Below are 20,425 nucleotides of genomic sequence, written 5' to 3'. Positions count from 1 at the left end.
AAATAAAAGGTGAAACTCAACTCTGGAAGCTGTCTCTAATGTTCAATGAGCTTTTCTCCTGTTTTCCAAGGCCCACCCTCACCTGTTTCACTGGTAGGACGAATGGCAATTGGTTCTGCCAACTCTGTTTTGCCAGATCTTGTCACCCAAGCAACCTAGCAACATAAAATCATTTTTCATACATTTTTTAAACAGCACTTTAGAGAAAGAACACAGATGTAGGCAAATTTCTATTTCAAGTTTTGCTATATCAATTAAGCAAGTTAAAATAACCACTACTGTTCACTGTGAGAAAAGGTAGATATTTACTGTCTTTATAACTTTTTATATTTTATAATATAAAATCATAATATTTTATAATTTATACATTATAATTTATACTGTATTTATAATTTTTACTGAAAGGTAAAAGCTGGTTAATTAATTAATGTAACAAAAAGAAACATGATTTACACTGATGAAAGAAATATAATTATTTTAAATGGCTTTACATTTCTCTAAGTTGACTGCTGTAAACTGTCTTTTAAATTCCTATTCAAGTGTGAATTGAAAATATACTTCTGACTTTATAAGAGAAAACTGAAAAAATAGATAAAGCAGGCTAATTTACCTCAGGAGCAAAGTCAGCAATATGAGTCTTCTCTTTCTCTAATGCACCTTGAGACACAAACATGGGGAAATAGCAGTTTTCAACACCGAGTTTCTTGATCTCAGCATCAAAAAAGTCCTTGATGGATTCCCAAATGGAATATGCCCAGGGACGAAGGATATAGCAGCCACTTACATCATGGTATTCAATCATTTCTGACTTTGTGATGACCTTTTTAAAAGAAAAATACATTCTATGAAGCCTAAATTGAACCAAAATTACAGTGTAAGTGCCAAGAGTATGACAGTCAAGCTTCAAGTCTGGAGGCTTTCCCTGCTGGTGAATCCTCTTAACGTGCATGTAAGATGGATCTTTCTAGATCCTTCTAAGAAACACAAGTGCTCTATATTCGTAAGACTTGAATTCTAATCTCGCTTCTGCTGTTTTACTGTGTTGTTACTTTGGACTAATACTTTCACCTCACCAAAAAACAAAACAAAAATAAAATAATGACTATCTCACAGACCTACTTCTTGGTTCAATACTTTCTGTGAGCATGCTTTGAAAACTGACACATTACATGACTATACTATGGATTACTACAGGCTTTATACATTATTACTCTGTATCTGGATTTTAGAATCTAAATGTAATACTCACTTGAGAATACCAATCTGCAAGACTGTCTTCTTTTCTGGCCTCAAGACCCAACCTGTAGATATAAAAAATAAAATATAAATCTCTTCATCTAGCAACTGCTTTGAGGCTGAATAGAAATAAACCCCAAAACTTCAAAATGGCTTCTTTTTCTTCAGTATGAGTTATTTCTATGTTTGTATCTCCTCTGTATCATCCCTATATTTTTATCCTAGAAAATAGTTCAGTCATTTCTTAAAGGGTAGTGTGATACTGTCCACAAAAATTAGGAAAGCTAAGCCTAACAAAAAGCTATGATTTTAATGCAGATGTTTCTTTTACGAAATTCTTCATAAGTTACCTTATAAGTTCTTTATAAATTACTACTAATTTGTAGTGAATACTCACTAAAAAATAAAAAGTTTTTGCCAATCTCAATCCAGATAAATTAGAGTAACATCAGTGTCTCACTGTAAGTAACCTGTAAATAGTAAAAACAATGGCTATATGTAGATACATATGTCAATACATAAATGTGTATATGTGTGTGTGTGTATATCCTTACATGTTCTGTAAGTTTTTCTTTTAACTTCAGTCAATAAAAGTCAGAGGTAGATGCTTCCAAAATAAATTAGGTCTACAATAAAAAACTATTCTAGGCAATAATCTTTTTATTGAAACTGACAATTATTCAGCAAACTGCAGTCTTGAAATTCACACAGAAAGTCTACCCAATAGTTATGTCTTATAAAAGGTCCATCTTTTTAGAGTTTATTGGCTTACTGGATTAAAAGCTGAATGTATTTACATTTGAATTCTCTATTTTTCACTTTGACACATCTCAGCAAAATGTCTACATGAAGTCTGGCCCTTTCACAAGCAGTCAGAGGGTAAAAGGTAAAATGTTCTGTTCTCGCCTCTACTATTCTATAGTTCTGATCACCCAGTCGATGGGCAAGAAAAGACACAGTTGTATTCTCTTGTTTAAGGAGACCTTTTGTGTATCCCATGAGAGACGAGAGGCAGGATTTGAAATTCCACTAAAAAAATCTTAACACCAAAGTATCTCTAAGTAGTACCTGCTAACATCAGCCTAGCTCAGGTTTAGCTTCAACAGAACCTCACGTAGAGTTCACTCTAATTTTGGGATGGGGATAATGGAGGAATCTTATTGTTCACGTGGATTGGAAATATCGAAACACCGTCTATTCCACAGTGGGTGTCATCTTTAAACCAGGTTTGTTTCATATTTAACCAACCATTTAAAAAATCTATTTCAAATGAAGTTCTCATTTAGCCCTCACAAAAGATTTTCATTTGAAAAATCTGCTAAAGTACATAATGATATGTATAGTTAGGTTAACAACTGTGTTAAAGGGAAGGAAAAAATAACATTATTGCTGCTCAGTTGCTAAGTTGCGGATAGCCAACTCTGCAATTCCGTAGATCACAGTATAACAGGCTTCTCCGTCCTCCACTGTCTCCCGGAGCTTGCTCAAACTCATATTCATTGAGTCAGTGACGTTACCCACCCATCTCATCTTCTGTCACCCCCTTCTCCTTCTGCCTTCAATCTTTCCCAGCATCAGGGTCTTTTCTCAAAATACATACATATATATATATATTTGTTTTTCCTTGTGTAAGCAAATGAAAATCTCTTGATGGATAGAGAAGAAACTAGTAACGGTGGTAACCAGTTCATTATGGTGGTAGGAGGAACTGGGAAAATGGGAAAAAGCATAGGAGTGAGACTGCACTGAACTTTTTATATTCTAAGATTCTTGAACCAAGCAAAGAATGCATTACCATTTAAATATACAGAAAATAAACAGAAGCTATCTGCTGACATTATACATTTAGCCTTCTCCAATTTAATGTGATAGTCAAACTAACCAAAAAAAAAGTTTTTTTCAATAATTGAGAGTTGAATTCATCTAAAATTTTGCTTCACTTTAAAACTGAAGTTTCCGTTTTATTACCTGGTCTGCTTCTTAGGCCCCTGTCCTTCCCCTGCTCCATTTGGTGACGGCCCACTTGCTTGGTTTTTAGGCGATTCTTTCTTTTGGCTGTCATTTTGCTTCTGAGGCTTACTCTGCTTTTCAGATTTATTTTCTCTTTCTTTCTTTTTCTTATCTTTCTCCTCAGCCCAAGTGGCAGAGACAGGCTTATAGTCTACTCCTGTCAGAGACTTGTACTGTGCTTTCAGCTGAAGGAGTTCTTGTACGGCTGTATCTACTTCATCCTTTAACAGAAGAGGAAAAAGAGAAGAGAGCATTTAATTCCAATCGCTATCTTAGCACCGATGTCCAATGCTTTACAAGCAGATCTGAAAACACAAAGGCAAACACAAAGGGCTAGCGGTGGAGGATGTTAAATATACTAACTACTGAAATGAATAAGAGAACATGATAAGTAGGGACAGAACTAGAAGACAGTTACTAAAAAACTGTACTATAATTGCTCTGTTTAAAGAATAGTCGCTAGCCACATGCAGCTACTTAAACTTAAATTAAGGTAAGTAAAACTTAAAATTCACTTCCTGAGTCACAATAGCCCCATTTCAACTGCTCAACAGTTCCAGAGGCTAGTGACCACGGTACTGGACAGAACTGTTAGAGGACATTTCTGTCATCTCAGAAAGTTCTACTAAAAAGCACTAGATATAACATGTATTCTGCAATTTAATAAGAGCCTTTAAATGACATAAGTTGAACATTTCACAATTATAAAAATGACAGTAATCAAGCTTCTATATTACTGGTTAAACTTTAAAACCTGTAATGACTGTTTTCCACTCGTGTGTACCAAAAAATCCTCCTCCTATAGTATAATACAACGAGTGCAAACTACACTGAAAGTTCAAAGTAAAAGTTGCCATCTGAGACTGACAGAGCTTTAGGAGCATGAGTCACACAAAGAGTACGCATCAAGGCACTGACAGGTACAGATCTCTATTCTTACAGCCAAGAGAGACAATAATTAGTGTGTTTAAGTTGTGGATGTGACGAGTGATAAAAGTAAAGTCCAATATTGCACAGGAATCTGGAATGTTAGGTCCATGAATCAAGGTAAAATGGAAGTGGTCAAACAGGAGATGGTAAGAGTGAACACTGACATTTTAGGAATCAGTGAAAATGCACTGGAATGGGTGAATTTAACTCAGATGACAATTATATCTACTACTGGGGGCAAGAACCCCTCAGAAGAAATGGAGTAGCCATGATAGTCAACAAAAGAGTCCAAAATGCAGTACTTGGATGCAATCTCAAAAACGACAGAAGGATCTCTTTCATTTCCAAGGCAAGCCATTCAATATCAACGTAATCCAAGTCTATGCCCCGACCAGTAACGCTGAAGAAGCTGAGGTTGAACAGTTCTATGAAGACCTACAAGACCTTCTAGAATTAACACCCAAGAAAGATGTCCTCTTCATTACAGGGGTCTGGAATGCAAAAGTAGGAAGTCAAGAGCTACCTGGAATAACAGGCAAATTTGGCCCTGGGACAAAATGAAGCAGGGCAAAGGCTAACAGAGTTTTGTCAAGAGAACGCACTGGTCATAGCAAACACCCTCTTCCAACAACACAAGAGAAGACTCTACACATGGATATCACCAGATGGTCAATACTGAAATCAGACTGATCATATTCTCTGCAGCCAAAATGGAGAGACTCTATACAGTCAGCAAAAACAAGACCAGGAGCTGACTGTGGATCCGATCATGAATCCCTTATAGCCAAATTCAGACTTAAATTGAAGAAAGTAGGGAAAACCACTAGACCATGCAGGTATGACCTAAATCAAATCCCTTACGATTATACAGTGGAAGTGACAAAAAGATTCAAGGATTAGATCTGACAAAGTGCCTAAAGACTATGGACAGTGGTTCGTGACATTGTACAGGAGGCAGTGATCAAGATCATTCCCAAGAAAATGAAATGCAAAAAGGCAAAATGGTTGTCTGACAAGGCCTTACAAAATAGCTGAGGAGAAGAGAAGCTAAAGGCAAAGGAGAAAAGGAAAGATATACCCATTTGAACGCAGAGTTCCAAAGAATAGCAAGGAGAGATAAGAAAGGCTTCCTCAGCAATCAATGCAAAGAAAAAGAGGAAAACAATAGAATGGGAAAGACTAGAGATCTCTTCAAGAAAATAAGAGATACTAAAGGAACATTTCATAAAAGATGAGCACAATAAAGGATAAAAATGGTATGGACCTAAAAGAAGCAGAAGATATTAAGAAGAGGTGGCAAGAATACACAGAAGAACTACACAAAAAAGATCTTCACGATCCAGATAACCACAATGGTATGATTACTCACCTAGAGCCAGACATCCTGGAATGCAAAGTCAAGTGGGCCTTAGGAATCATCACTTTGAACAAAGCTAGTGCAGGTGATGGAATTCCAGTTGAGCTATTTCAAATCCTAAAAGATGATGCTGTAAAAGTGCTGCACTCAATACACCAGTAAATTTGGAAAACGGAGCAGTGGCCATAGGACTGGAAAAAGTCAGTTTTCCTTCCAATCCCAAAGAATGTTCAAACTACCGCACAATTGCACTCATCTCACACGCTCAAAATTCTCCAAGCCAGGCTTCAACAGTATATGAATCATGAACTTCCAGATGTTCAAGCTGGATTTCGAAAAGGCAGAGGAACCAGAGATCAAATTGCCAACATCTGTTGGATCATCAAAAAAGGAAGAGAGTTCCAGAAAAACATCTACTTTTGCTTTACTGACTATGCCAAAGCCTTTGACTGTGTGGATCACAACAAACTATGGAAAATTCTGAAAGAGATGGGAATACCAGACCACCTAACCTACCTCTTGAGAAACCTGTATGCAGGTCAAGAAGCAACAGTTAGAACTGGACATGGAACAACACACTGGTTTCAAATCGGGAAAGGAGTACGTCAAGGCTGTATATTGTCACCCTACTTATTTAACTTATATGCAGAGTACATCCTGAGAAATGCTGGGCTGGACGAAGCACAAGCTGGAATCAAGATTGCCGGGAGAAGTATCAATAACTTCAGATGTGCAGATGACACCACCCTTAAGGCAGAAAGTGAAGAAGAACTAAAGAGCCTTTTGATGAAAGTGAAAGAGGAGAGTGGAAAAGTTGGTTTAAAGCTCAACATTCAGAAAACTAAGATCATGGCATCCGGTCCCATCAGTTCTTGGGAAATAGATGGGGAAACAGTGGAAACAGTGGCAGCCTTTATTTGTTTGGGCTCCAAAATCACTGCACATGGTGATTGCAGCCATGAAATTAAAAGATGCTTACTCCTTGGAGGGAAAGTTATGACCAACCTAGACAGCCTATTAAAAAGCAGAGACATTACTTTGTCAACAAAGGTACATCTAGTCAAGGCTATGGTTTTTCCAGTAGTCATGTATGGATGTGAGAGTTGGACTATAAAGAAAGCTGAGCGCCGAAGAACTGATGCTTTTGAACTATGGTGTTGGAGAAGACTCTTGAGAGTCCCTTGGACTGCAAGGAGATCCAACCAGTCAATCCTAGAGGAGATCAGTCCTGAATATTCACTGGAAGGACTGATGCTGAAGCTGAAACTCCAATCCTTTCGCCACCTGATGCAAAGAACTGCTGCTGCTAAGTCACATCAGTCGTGTCCGACTCTGTGCAACCCCATAGACGGCAGCCCACCAGGCTCCTCCGTCCCTGGGATTCTCCAGGCAAGAACACTGGAGTGGGTTGCCATTTCCTCCTCCAGTGCATGAAAATGAAAAGTGAAAGTGAAGTCGCTCAGTCGTGTCCGACTCTTCGCGACCCCATGGGCTGCAGCCTACCAGGCTCCTCCATCCATGGGGTTTCCCAGGCAAGAGTACTGGAGTGGGGTGCCATTGCCTTCTCCGGATGCAAAGAACTGATTCACTGGAAAAGACCCTGATGCTGGGAAAGACTGAAGGCGGGAAAAGAAGGGGACGACAGAGGATGAGATATTGGCTGGCATCACTGACACGACGGACATGAGTTTGAGTAGGCTCTGGGAGTTGGTGATGGACAGGGAAGCCTGGTTTGCTGCAGTCAATGGGGTCGCAAAGACTCAGACATGACTGAGTGACTGAACTGAACTGAAGTGTTATGTCAGAGAACAGCTGAGTTCCACGAGCATGTCCAGTTAACCCCAGCTGGTGGGAAAAGGATCAACAAATGATTTCCTAAAAGGCAAGATAAAATAGTTGAGAACTGACATTAAGAGTACAGGTTAACCAGACTTGATGTGCAGAAAGTGTTCCAGACAAAGAAAGTAGCCTGTAATGTAAAAAACAAAAAAACACAAACGTTAATACCACACCAACCTTAGAAGCTTTTTCAGCTTTAAGTTTTCGAACTACTTCTCCTTGAGAAGCTACTTTGTCAAAAAGTAGTTTGGCTTCTGGTGTTTCTGGACCACTAGGCTCAGAGCTTCTGGGTGGACTTGAATCTGAACTTTGAGATGATGGTGGCTGACCAGGAATGTACTCCTTCCCAGTTTTTTCTTTATACTGAGCTTTTAGGGACAGTAAGCATTCTACAGCTTCATTTACTTTAGCCTGTGAGAAAAGAGGAAAAAAAGATAAATATTTAATGCTTTCTGAAATTTCTGAAAATTTCAATTAGTATTAAAAATCATTAATTTGCCAAAATATCCCTGTAAATAATCATGAAGAAACCCAAGCACAAAGTAGTCAAATAATCAGCCTAAAACAACACATCAAAGCTAAAGAAAAGTTAAAAATATAAGTATCATAAATCTATATACAAATCATAAAAATAAGCATAAATGTACATATATGTATAATACTGTAACTTTTTACTTCATATATGTAAACAGACAAAGTATAGAACATCCAAGCAAAGTGTCAGTTTCCAAACCTGGGACTGTAAATAGTGGAGTCAGAATTTACAAAATCAGAACTTGCCTGTACAAATTCTTATTTTCTTCAGCCCATTAAAGACACAAAATATACCATTAGAAAAAATCCACAGTATGAGCTCACCTAAAGAATAACTACATCACTGTTAAAAATTTACAATGAAATGAGAGTGTATGTTGAGGTTTTAGATATTCACTTCATATATATATCACCCTCTGATACTTCAACTTAATTATGATGAAAAAGAATGAAACACTCAGGCAAAATGAAGACTCTTGTGACTTCAGCAGAGGACATCAACACAGGCCAAGCTGGATACCTCACCTGAATAGAAACACCATCTAACCACAGACTAGACCACATACTTATGCTATATACTCTACCACTGGAAAGCCGAAGCATCAATCAAAACAGAGAAAAAGTTCCTCCCCTTTAGCTTATGCAAGTTTTACTGCTACATTCTAACAATGCTCCAAATAGCTAAGAAGAACCCAAGAGAAACAGAAAGAATGCTAAGATGGGGTCAAAGGGACCCAGGAAGAACCCATATATCTTCAAAGAATTTGTATCAACAAAATAGCAAATGACATTTCCTCGTCCAGCTATTTATGATACAATTTTGCTGCCTGTTACCAGTGCCACACCAGGTATCACAGAGGAAGGTAAAGGGAGAAACTGCAAAGAGTTGGCTGTCTGATTTGTATTTCTGACCTGTCTCTTGTTTATACTGTTTTTAGAACCGAAAGTGTTCTCAAAGCAAAATCTATCTAAGAAAAATGACAGAGAGTTAATCAGACATCAAGAATTGAGAAAAAAAGAATCTTCCATCAGCTAAATGAAAGAACACAGAGAAAAAGTTAAGGGACTTCCCTGCAACCATTTCTACAAAAAGACGCATATTTGAAAGAAGTTCCATTTTACACTATAAGCAGATGTTGACTATAGTTTGAAGTCAAATGGCACACATTTCACAAAGGAAAAAACCCTCGTGTGGCAAAGGAGAAAATTAGTATGGGCAAACCACTTCATTACTGAATGAAATATTCTAAAAGAGCACAATTATATATACCTAGATCCTCTCCAATTGGGAAATGGAACATTCTAGATACCTAAATAATCTATTCAGATTATTTTTCTAAACAGGGTGAAATCATACTACTTGCTATGCAGTCTTTTCTGATGATTTAGAAGGTAACCAAAGATTCTTGAGAGAAAATAGAATCAACTTGAAACCACCTCCCCAGCCTCCCCACCCGCCAGTCCACGGAAAAATTGTCTTCCATGAAACTAGTCCCTGGTGCTAAAAAGGTTGGGGACCATTGTTCTAGAGTCTTGATCTAAGCACTATAGTATGCATCACATTACAGAAAATATGAGACTGTAATCTAAATTTAAAAGGTAATTTTAATCCTGCTAAAGAGCAAGAGAGTTCCAAAAAACATCTATTTCTGCTTTATTGACTATGTCAAAGCCTTTGATTGTGTGGATCACAATAAACTGTGGAAAATTTTGAAAGAGATGGGAATACCAGACCACCTGATCTGCCTCTTGAGAAACCTGCATGCAGGTCAGGAAGCAACAGTTAGAACTGGACGTGGAACAACACACTGGTTCCAAATAGGAAAAGGAGTACGTAAAGGCTGTATATTGTCACCCTCTTTATTTAACTTATATGCAGAGTACATCATGAGAAATGCTGAGCTGGATGAACCACAGCTGGAATCAAGATTGCTGGGAGAAATATCAATAACCTCAGATATGCAGATGACACTACCCTTATGGCAGAAAGTGAAGAAGAACTAAAGAGCCTCTTGATGAAAGTTAAAGAGGAGAGTGAAAAAGTTGGCTTAAAGCTCAACATTCAGAAAACTAAGATCATGGCATCCGGTCCCATCACTTCATGGGAAATAGATGGGGAAACAGTGGCTGACTTTATCTTTTTGGGCTCCAAAATCACTGCACATGGTGATTGCAGCCATGAAATTAAAAGATGCTTACTCCTTGGAGGGAAAGTTATGATCAACCTAGACAACATATTAAAAAGCAGAGACATTACTTTGTCAACAAAGGTCCATCTAGTCAAGGCTATGGTTTTTCCAGTAGTCATGTATGGATGTGAGAGTCGGACTGTAAAGAAAGCTGAGCGCTGAAGAACTGATGCTTTTGAACTGTGGTATTGGAGAAGACTCTTGAGAGTCCCTTGAGATCCAATCAGTCCATCCTAAAGGAGATCAGTCCTGGGTGTTCATTGGAAGGACTGATGTTGAAGCTGAAACTCCAATACTTTGGCCACCTCATGCGAAGAGCTGACTCATTTGAAAAAATCCTGATACTGGGAAAGATTGAGGGCAGCAGGAGAAGGGGACGACAGAGGATGAGATGGTTGGGGGCATCACCGACTCAATGGACATGAGTTTGGGTGAACTCCGGGAGTTGGTGATGGACAGGGAGGCCTGGCATGCTGTGGTTCATGGGGTCGCAAAGAGTCGGACACGACTGAGCAACTGAACTGAACTGAATCCCGCTAACATGCCATAAAAACTGCTTTTTAAAAGAGATCTGTGATTGTTACTTGAATATGTTTCACAGAATGAGAAAAAATAATTTAATATTTTAGTTTTCTGCATTAAAAGACATTTACAAAGCAAAACTGGATGATACTACAGGACTACACAACAGCATAATGTAATAAGCACTTGTTAATAGATTTTAAGTCTTTAATGGACAAAGATTGTTCTAAACTTACTTAATGTGCCAACACAGACAAAAATAGTTTTCAATAAATAACTGCTGATGCAAATAAATGAGAACAAAAACAGCCTACTGAAAAACCTTCAGTAAAGGTTTAAGATGGGAATTTGAGGAAGTAAAAACAACCCTGAGAGTAGGATATTAAAATATGACTGAAAATGGACAAAGTATGAGAACACAGCTGGCTGGAACACAGGAGAAGTACACAAACTATTTTTGCAGCAGTCACTAGATGGAAACATTTCCCCATGGGAAAAGGGGAGAACTTTAATAAAAAGTTAACCAATTTTAAAATAGTAAGAACAACAACAACAAAAATTAGCAAGAATAGAACCTTTCAAAATGGCCTTAGCACCTCAATGATCAGTGGGAAAAAAGGTTTAAAAAATACTTTTTAAATACAAGGCACTGTGAATCAAAATGCTACAACTGCAGAAGTAAAAGGTGACCAGCAACCCCACCACAAAGGTGCGGTTTGACAAGACCAGACAATTATGAATTATTTTTAAGAATTTTTTTTATGTGGACCATGTTTTAGGTCTTTATTGAATCTGTTATAATTTGCTTCTGTTTTTTATGCTGTTTTTTGACCCTGAAGCATGTGAGATCTTAGCTCCCTGACCAGGGATCAAACTCACACACCCTGCACCAGAAGGTGAAGCCTTTTAACCACTTGATTGTCACAGAAGTCCTGTGAATTATTATTTATATTTAATGTAGTAATCATCTGATTTTGCTGCCATTTATTACTCCAATTTTAAAAATCCTCAACTATAAATGTTCTGAAAACTCTTCTAAGGGATAGGTCAGAAAACTTTTTCAATAAAGGGCATGGGCCAGGCAGTAAATATTTTAGACTTTGCAAGTCTGCTGCAACTATTCAACTCTAGAATTACAGCACAAAAACAGCCATAGACAAAATATGTAAACTAGTAAGTGTGGTTGTGTTCCAGTGACATTTCACTCACAAAACACAGGTGTAGGTCAATTTGGCAAGCCCTGTCCTTAAGTGTCACAAGTATTCCATAAAAACTTTGATTTACCAGTTCCTGACTCCCATTTCAAAAAATATTGGGTTGGCCAGAAGATTTGTTCAAATTTTTCCATAAGGTATTATTTAATGTTCAAAACATTTCACTCAGATTTCGGACCAGAGAAATCTGTTCAAAATCAAAACTTTATTTTTTGGACCTGCAGCTTTAAAACTTTTAAAAGTTAGTATGTAAAATCTGAAAAGTGACCTTAACTATGAAAGTAACTCAGTAGTCAGAGCTATGAAATCTTGGGCGTATTCGTGAATTTCACCTCACACGCTATCTGCTGGATCCACTACTTTAACACAGAAGCCTACTGGGCAGGAGGAAGAGCAAAGAGGAGCACAAGGTGGACTTGAAGGGGCACTGAGGGTGAATGTGAAGGTTTTTATTCTTTGCCCGCGTTATGCTAATATTCTGCCTTCATGCCTAAAGGTTCTTACATAGAATCACCAATCTGACTGTGAAGCAGAAAAGGGGGTGGGAGAAAGAGAGAAAGAAAGGGAGAAACAGAGAAGCAAACTCTCATGGAAACCTGTAACTATAAAACCTCAGCCGCAGTCGACCTCTTTCCTTACTTTAGTGGTAACATGACGTGGTTAAAAAACTACTTCTGTGGGAAATGGAATGATTAAGAGGCTTAGACAAATCATTACTGTAAAACCAGCACAGACTTGCTTAATAAATAGTAACAAACTAGTAAAACCATGACCACCCCACCCCCCGCCCCCAGTGCTTAGAACGCCTCTAACTGGAAAAAACTTGGAATCCAGGCTTTGCAAACTTCATGAAGTTACTTTTATGTTCACATTCACTGCAGGAAGCAGTTTCTCATTGGCTACTAAAATCAACAAATAAAAAAAAGGAGTATTATTGGACAAGGTTGTTGTGAGGATTAAATGCAAAAACAGCATCAGTACAGAGTGTGCTGTGCCAGATGGAGTCTATACAACATTTCCATTCCCAGTAATTGAGTTGGTTCTCTAGGAAAAAGAGCAATTTACTACTTCCAGCATTTAGAGAAAAAATATATATGTAAGTAACATTTTGAAACAGATAGGGTACACTGTAGGCATTCAATAAATGCAGACTAAACTACAGTGAACTATGATGCAGTACCACACTTACCATTATCAAAAAATATGTAGTCAAAGTACCTCCCCAATGTCGAAAGAAATTTAGGTGCTTTTTTGACCCACAGGTTGACTTTTCGTAACAGTTCTGTTCAGTGGATGTAGTCCATTAACCCAACAAGATGGGAGACATAGTTGGCTGCTACTCTAAGTATTGAGTTGGCCAAAAAGTTTGTTTGGGTGGTATGGTCTACCTCAAATGAACTTTTTGGCCAACCCAATATACTTGCTGCTGTAGTTACTACCTCACATACAAGCAGCTGAATAAAAATCAGCCCAGGATATCAATGTATTCTACCAAGAATGAAGGAGTTTAAAGATCAAAGCCTTTCCCCTCAAATTACATCTAGAAAGGGGACCATGCTTAGTAAATGAGATATACAGAGTACAAAATGCTCCTAATCTCACCACAGGACAGGAAATAGCAAGGATTTATACCCCCACCCGTACACTTACCAGCCTCTACTCCTTGAAGCAAAGCTGTTTTAGAGCATCACAGCTCTGCAGAGCTTCAACAGGCTAATTAAAGAGAAAAACTTTCTCATACTTCACAGTGAGAGAGACAGGAAAATATCAACAATAACTGCTGGAGCAAAGCCCCAAGATCTCCCCAAAGCATTCTCTCTCCTCACCAGAAGGCAACAGTCCACAGATGAAAGACTCTTAGGGTACAGGGTCTCCAGTCAGAGGCAGAAAAATTCGTTAATGAGGTGAGGAATTTACAACCGCAAATCAATCATTCTCCAACCCAAGCCCAGGACACTGATAAGACAACAGATCCCCAGGAGCATTTTAGAACAAATCTCCAGTCACGTAAGTCAGGCCCAGTGGTTCATCACATCTCTCCATGTTCATGCCACAACCCAGATTCTACAATTTTTGGTAGCTTATCCAGTTACAGTACTATTAATTTGATATTTTAGATCTCGTTACTTTCTGAGTACAGAACTACATATCCTGATTATTAAACATGATTTTTCTCTATCACAGATGCCATTCCTTTTGTCTCTTATTTTGAGCAAGCAATCCTATTCCAAAATCAGTGCTACCACCCACTTGGCTAAACGTTTTGCCTAAAGATATTACTGAAATAAAATGAAATGTATTGCTGTTGTTTAGTCACTCAGTGGTGTCCAACTCTTCCAAGTCCAGACTGTAGCCTGCCAGGCTCATTTGTCCATGGGATTTCCCAGGCAAGAATACTGGAATGGGCTGCAACTGTCTTCTCCAGGGGATCTTCCTGACTCAGGGTTCAAATTCATGTCTCCTGCATTAGCAGGTGGATTCTTAACTACTAAGCAACCAGAGAAGCCCAATTAAGTGCATACTTCAGTCAAAATGTGGTATCACTTGAGGGCTCCCCTACAAAAAATCTGAAATAGTCACCAACAATTCCTTATTCCCTGCATGCACCCTGAACTTTGGCTTGTGCTATCTTCTATATCCAGTCCCAGGCCAGCAGCATCAATGTCACCTGGACAACTTTTTACAAATGCATAACCTCTGCACACTCTGGACTTACTGGAGCAGACACTCAAGAGGTGGAGCCCAGCAACCTGTGTTTGAGCAAGCTCTCCAGTAATTCTGATGTACAATAAAGCTTGAGACCCACAGACCTAGACTTATGAGTACCTCCTCTGAAAGTTATTCATCTTAAAGTCATTCATTCTTCTTCTACTTCAGGACTGGTTTCAATATTCTTTCTGACTGTTTCTTCCTTCCCTGCCACTTACAGCCACAGACACTTCTGAGAGCAATTTACACATACCACCCAGGATTACAGTCTCTGTACGGTTCTTCCTCGGCCCCGCTCCTCCTCTAGGTGGTCAGCTGTGTCTCATCAATATTTCCAGAGCCTGGCACAAGCATGCATCAATAAATGTTGACTGTTACATCAAAATACTGCATCGGACAGTCTATAGACAATACGTCTTATGAGAAAATGGGACTGGCCAGACTGGTGGACCTCATAAGGTTACCGACAACGTGTCTAAACTCCTTCCAGGATACTGACCTTAGGAGCTTTCTCGGCTTTCAGTTTACGAACCACTTCTCCTTGTGCAGCAACTTCATCATACAGAGATTTACTTTCCAGAATGTTTGATGATGATTTAGAAGAAATATTCTGTCCTACTGCAGCAGGAGGATTTCCAGGCTTATATTCCTGGCCAGTTTTCTCCTTATATTCAGCCTTCAAAGCCAAAAGCTGTTTTACAGCTGCATCTATATCTTCCTTTGTGGCTTTCTTGGCTTTTAATTCACGAACCACGTCCCCTTGGGCAGCGACTCTGTTGTAAAGGACCAAGGAATCCTCAGACATAGCACAAGTACTGAAAGAAGGAGCCGATCTTGTCTTAAGAGGTGTAGATGCCTACAGACGCAGAAAACCAAAAATAAAACTATTAATTTGTGTTAAATATCTTCACACAAAATTTTATCAAACTATTTTATAATATTTTAAGCTAAACACAAAATTTTTAAATGCTAATCTCTTTAAAAAGTTTAGGGAATTCCCTGATGGTCCAGTGGTTAGGATTCTGTGCTTCCACTGCAGGTAACTTGAATTCAATTCTTGATCAGGGAACTTAGATCCTGCAAGCCATGTGATGCAGTCAAAAATTTTTTTTCTTAAAGTTCAAATGAACAATCTCATTCCTTATAAAAAAAAAAGTATCCTAATAAAAAGTAAGAGGAATAAACAAAGGTAAGAGGTACACAGATATTCATGAAGTGTTTTTTATCATAGTAAAAACCTGAACCTAAATCTTTACCATTAGGAGACTATTTAAAGAAATGAGAAAGTGAAAGTGAAAGTCGCTCAGTCCTGTCTGACTCTTTGCGACCCCGTGGACTACACAGTCCATGGAATTCTCCAGGCCAGAATACTGGAGTGGGTAGCCATTCCCTTCTTCAGGGGATCTTCCCAACCCAGGGATCGAACCCAAGTCTCCCGCATTGTAGGTGGATTCTTTACCAGCTGAGCCACCAGGGAAGCCCAAGAATACTGGAGTGGGTAGCCCATCCCTTCTCCAGCAGATCATCCCAACCCAGGAATCAAACCGGGGTCTCCTGCACTGCAGACGGATTCTTTACCAACTGAGGGATCAGGGAAACCCAAGAAATTATAACACACCTACCAAATCTGAGAATAAACCACTGCTAGTACCAACATACTAGCAGTGCAACCCTGAATTAGTTATTAACACTTAAGGCTTTTACTTTTTTAAAAGGTTAACATTTATAATTTGCATACTTTTCTGTATTTATATTATATATATATTAAGACTTTATTTAAAAGCAAAGAAAAAGAAATAAAGTCTAAATCCTAGGACAGAAAGATCACTGATTAGAGACATATCCATAGAAGTCAATTACTTGCCTCATTCTTTGTTGTATCTACTTTGGTCTTTTCCTTTGACCCAGATGTTGGCATTTCCTTCGTATGTCCATCAGGAATGTATATCAGAATGCATGGGGCTTCTATGCAACTATATGGACTAAAAAGAAAATGAAGGGACAAAAAAGTTTATCTGAACAGCAATTGAATTCCTGGATTAATTCAATGGCACTGTTAATGCTTTTCAAAGTATAAGTAAATAGTCCATTCTCTTATTCACATCAGAGTTTCTTCAGAGTAGTTTAAGAACAAATATATAAATAAAAATTGACAGTGCTAATCATAAACTTTCAATTTATGAACATTCATGGATATAAACCTGCTAAATAAGTCCAGGACAAAGGTATACCTACTTTGGCCACCAGAAATGGCATTAGTGGATATTTATGTCTCACTCTTGATATAAAGGAAATGGATTCACATACCACAACTAATCTGCTTATAAGCAGAATTTCTATAAAACGTTTATTTTATTAGAATTTCTCAATTTTAAAGGGTACAGTAATTAGCAGAATCCACCACCTCTAAGACTATTCATATGCAAAAAAAAAATTTCAAATTTTGTAGTAAAGGCCACAGAGTAAAAATAAGAGAATTTGGTAATAGAATCCTATATATCTCTGCAGTATATTTTAATATGGCCTTACCAAGATATAATTCACATACCAAAAAATCCACCCTTTGAAAATATACAATTTAATGGCTACATATGTGCAACCATCACTACTATCTAATTTTAAAACATTTACATCACCCTAAAAAGAAACTTTGTACTCTTTATCATTTTCCAGTCTCCCACGCCTCTGGGCCCTGTTGCACTATTTATATTCTACAATATACCTAATCAAAATACACAATAAAGAAAAGGTAGTTAAGTTATAATTTAATCCAAAGATAACACTGAAATTTTTTCTTTTTACTTGGGCCACACGAAGATGTATTATAAGATGGTTTAGTTTTAGAAGTAAAAGTTGCTAATACTATGCCATTTTAATTTTAACACTTGTTACAATAAAGTCTGAAAAAATAAATAGAGTAACAAATGAAACAGGAACAGAGAATAATGTCAGGTATATTATTTTAGTGGCATTTCAACTTCTGAAATATTATTTACTCTAAGAACTTAAAGCATTTTCATTTAAATGTCTGGTTACATTGATTTACCTAACAGGTTCATAAGGTTGATCACATATGAAGAAGCCTCTTCTCTGGAGCTGTATAATGTCTCCTTTTTTCAAATCCTTAAGGCAGGGATCCCCCAGCATTAGTTCTTCATGCTATAAAGATGATATAAGGCCAAACAAAATACACTGTCTTAAAATTATCAGAGCACTGAGCTTTTTCCTAGTGGTACAGTGGATAAGAACCTGCCTGCCAATGCAGGAGACACAAGAGCAATTCTTGGTCCAGAAGATTACACATGCCCTGGAGCAGATAAGCTCCCGTAACCCAACTACTGAGTCTAGAGCCTGGGAGCTGCAACTACTGAGGCCACGTGTCACAGCTACTGAAGCTTGTGTGCCCCAGGGCCCATGCTCCACAACAAGAGAAGCCACCACAATGAGAAGCCTGTGCACCGCGACTAGAGAGTAGCCCCCGCTCACACTCACTGCAACTAGAGAAAAGCCCTCATAGCAATGAAGACCAAGGACAGCCAAAAATAAATAAATAATTTTTTTTTTTAATTCTAAAGAAAAGTTAACACAGAGGGAGATGAAGTAGGGTTTCTTTTAGGAGGCTACCTTACTGTTTTTGTTGACATACTGCTTAAAGTCCTCATCTTTTCCCAGCACAGGCTTCGTGATCAAGTGCTCGTAAGTGACACAGATTGCTGGGACAGGAAGAGCATGTTCGGTCTCTGCAAGCCATGTGATCTTAGTGGTTTTCTTGTAGTCTTTGTTCTCTAAATTCAATTTTGCGTCAAGAGATACAATTTTGCCTTCTGCATTTCTAAAAATAAGATTGAAAAGTAGTTTCAGAAAACAAACCTTCACTGTCATAAGTGCATTATTTTGTTCTGTGCCTATAATAAATAAGGAATTTTCTTTGGAAAAATTTCAAACACTTTTTGAGTTTCTGGTAGGTACCAGACATGAACTAGTTAAGAGATGAATAAAGTATAACCACTGCTATCAAGATAGTAGTATGTGCCAGACCCACACACATCCAATAAAGAACATGAACACGTGTATGAATCTTAAAGTCACCTGAAGTAAGCATTAAAAAAACCAAAATATTGTTTTCAAAACATTTAGCAATTACTTGAAATATATGTAATGATGGGACAACTGAGATTTCAGAGTCTACTAAATTAATCTTAACATACTATGTCCCATTATAATAACTGGCAAGCTAATTAAATTTAAAGTAGATTTTAGGATAAAGAATGCTATATATACAAATTCTGTCCCAAGGACCTCTCCCATCATGCAATTGTATACTGAGAGTTAGATAATAAACTGCTAAGCTACTGCTAAGTCACCTCAGTAGTGTCCGACTCTGTGCAACCCCATAGATGGCAGCCTACCAGGCTCCTCTGTCCCTGGGATTCTCCAGGCAAGAACACTGGAGTGGGTTGCCATTTCCCTCTCCAATGCATGAAAGTGAAAAGTGAAAGTGAAGTTGCTCAGTCGTCTCCGACTCTTAGCGATCCCATGGACTGCAGCCTACCAGGCTCCTCCATCCATGGGATTTTCCAGGCAAGAGTACTAGATAATAAAAGGGGGGCCCTAAATAGTAGAACTATTTTTTACATTTTTTACAGTCATTTTCAGGCTTCCCTGGCGGCTCAGATGGTAAAGAATCTGCCTGCAATTCAGGAGACCTGGGTTTGATCCCTGGGTTGGTAAGATCCCCTGGAGAAGGGCATGGCAACCCACTCCAGTAGTCTTGCCTGGAGAATCCCCATGGACAGAGAAGTCTGGCAGGCTATAGTCTACAGGGTTGCAAAGAACTGAGCACGACTGAGTGACTAAGCACAGTAGTCACTGCCAACATTACAAGCAAAAGATATCCTGATACTCTATAAATATACTGAAACATACATGGGGGAAAAAATTTAATGTGTCCAGAATTTGCAGCATCTATGCATGGGGAGATTAAAGAGCCAGCGTCATGAATGGGTATGAATTAGGTAATTTTCAATAAATCAATAAACATCACAGACTTCTCGCCCATATTTATTTGAAAACAAACAAAAAGTTCTTACTTGTGTATTTTAGTAATGTTGATGTTGCCCCAGTTTATAAATGTAACCATCTCACCCTCTGACAATGTCTCTGCATCAGCACCTTCGATGAAAACTTTAGAACTATACCACACAGGCTTCAAGCCAACATCAGGATTCTGATTGATAAAAAAAGAAAGAGTGTGTTGGTTGAAACATTTAACTATTGAACTCAGTATGCAAATTTATATTCATTCATTTTATTCCTTCACACAAACAGAAGTCCTCTGTATCAATCTGATTCCCAGTTAAATGACCCTGGGGCAGATGCCTATGCAATAATGTAATCAAGTGGCCATCATCAAAAAAAGAACACAAATAGCAAATGTTGGCGAGTATGTGGAGAAAACAGAACCCTTGCACACTGTTGATGGGAATGTAAATTGGTACGGCCACTGTGGAAAACAGCAATTCCACTCCTGGGTATATCCAAAAAAAACCAAAAACACTAACTCGAAAAGATACATGCATCCCAGTGTGCATAGCAGCATTACTTACAATTGCAGAGACATGGAAGCAACCTAGATGCCCATCAACAGATGAAGAGATACAGAAAATGTGGTGTGTACATGTACACGCACACACACACAAGAATACTATTCAGTCATAAAAAAGAAAAGATTTTGTCATCTGCAGCAACATGGATGGACATGAGGGGCACTACCCTAAGCAAAATAAGTCAGATAAAAACAAAGTAAAATAAAGTGATATACTGTGCAATATCACTTATATGGGGAATCTAAAAAACAAAACAAACTAGTGAATATAACAACAACA

The 20,425-nt window shown here is 38.2% G+C and overlaps 1 protein-coding gene across 3 annotated transcripts in view; it reads right to left on the bottom strand.

Annotated features, from left to right (window-relative positions):
• EPRS1 (glutamyl-prolyl-tRNA synthetase 1) overlaps nucleotides 1-20,425 on the bottom strand; it is a 60,054-nt gene that overhangs the window by 12,843 nt on the left and 26,786 nt on the right. For all 3 annotated transcript variants that reach the window (XM_081491963.1, XM_081491961.1, XM_081491962.1), the window contains 10 exons: nucleotides 19,631-19,767; nucleotides 18,165-18,372; nucleotides 17,587-17,699; nucleotides 16,405-16,522; nucleotides 15,040-15,396; nucleotides 7,550-7,783; nucleotides 3,205-3,467; nucleotides 1,250-1,301; nucleotides 611-820; nucleotides 83-155 (listed from right to left, as the gene is read on the bottom strand). In XM_081491963.1, coding sequence (XP_081348089.1) covers nucleotides 83-155; nucleotides 611-820; nucleotides 1,250-1,301; nucleotides 3,205-3,467; nucleotides 7,550-7,783; nucleotides 15,040-15,396; nucleotides 16,405-16,522; nucleotides 17,587-17,699; nucleotides 18,165-18,372; nucleotides 19,631-19,767 — 1,765 coding nt within the window. The remainder of the gene's footprint in view (nucleotides 1-82; nucleotides 156-610; nucleotides 821-1,249; nucleotides 1,302-3,204; nucleotides 3,468-7,549; nucleotides 7,784-15,039; nucleotides 15,397-16,404; nucleotides 16,523-17,586; nucleotides 17,700-18,164; nucleotides 18,373-19,630; nucleotides 19,768-20,425) is intronic.

The sequence above is a fragment of the Giraffa tippelskirchi genome, chromosome 5 (assembly GCF_054371585.1).
Source record: "Giraffa tippelskirchi isolate mGirTip1 chromosome 5, T2T-mGirTip1v1.2.pri, whole genome shotgun sequence".
Classification (NCBI taxonomy): Eukaryota; Metazoa; Chordata; class Mammalia; order Artiodactyla; family Giraffidae; genus Giraffa; species Giraffa tippelskirchi.
The sequence above is the reverse complement of the archived record's forward strand: the minus strand, read 5'-3'. Positions and strand labels throughout refer to the sequence as shown.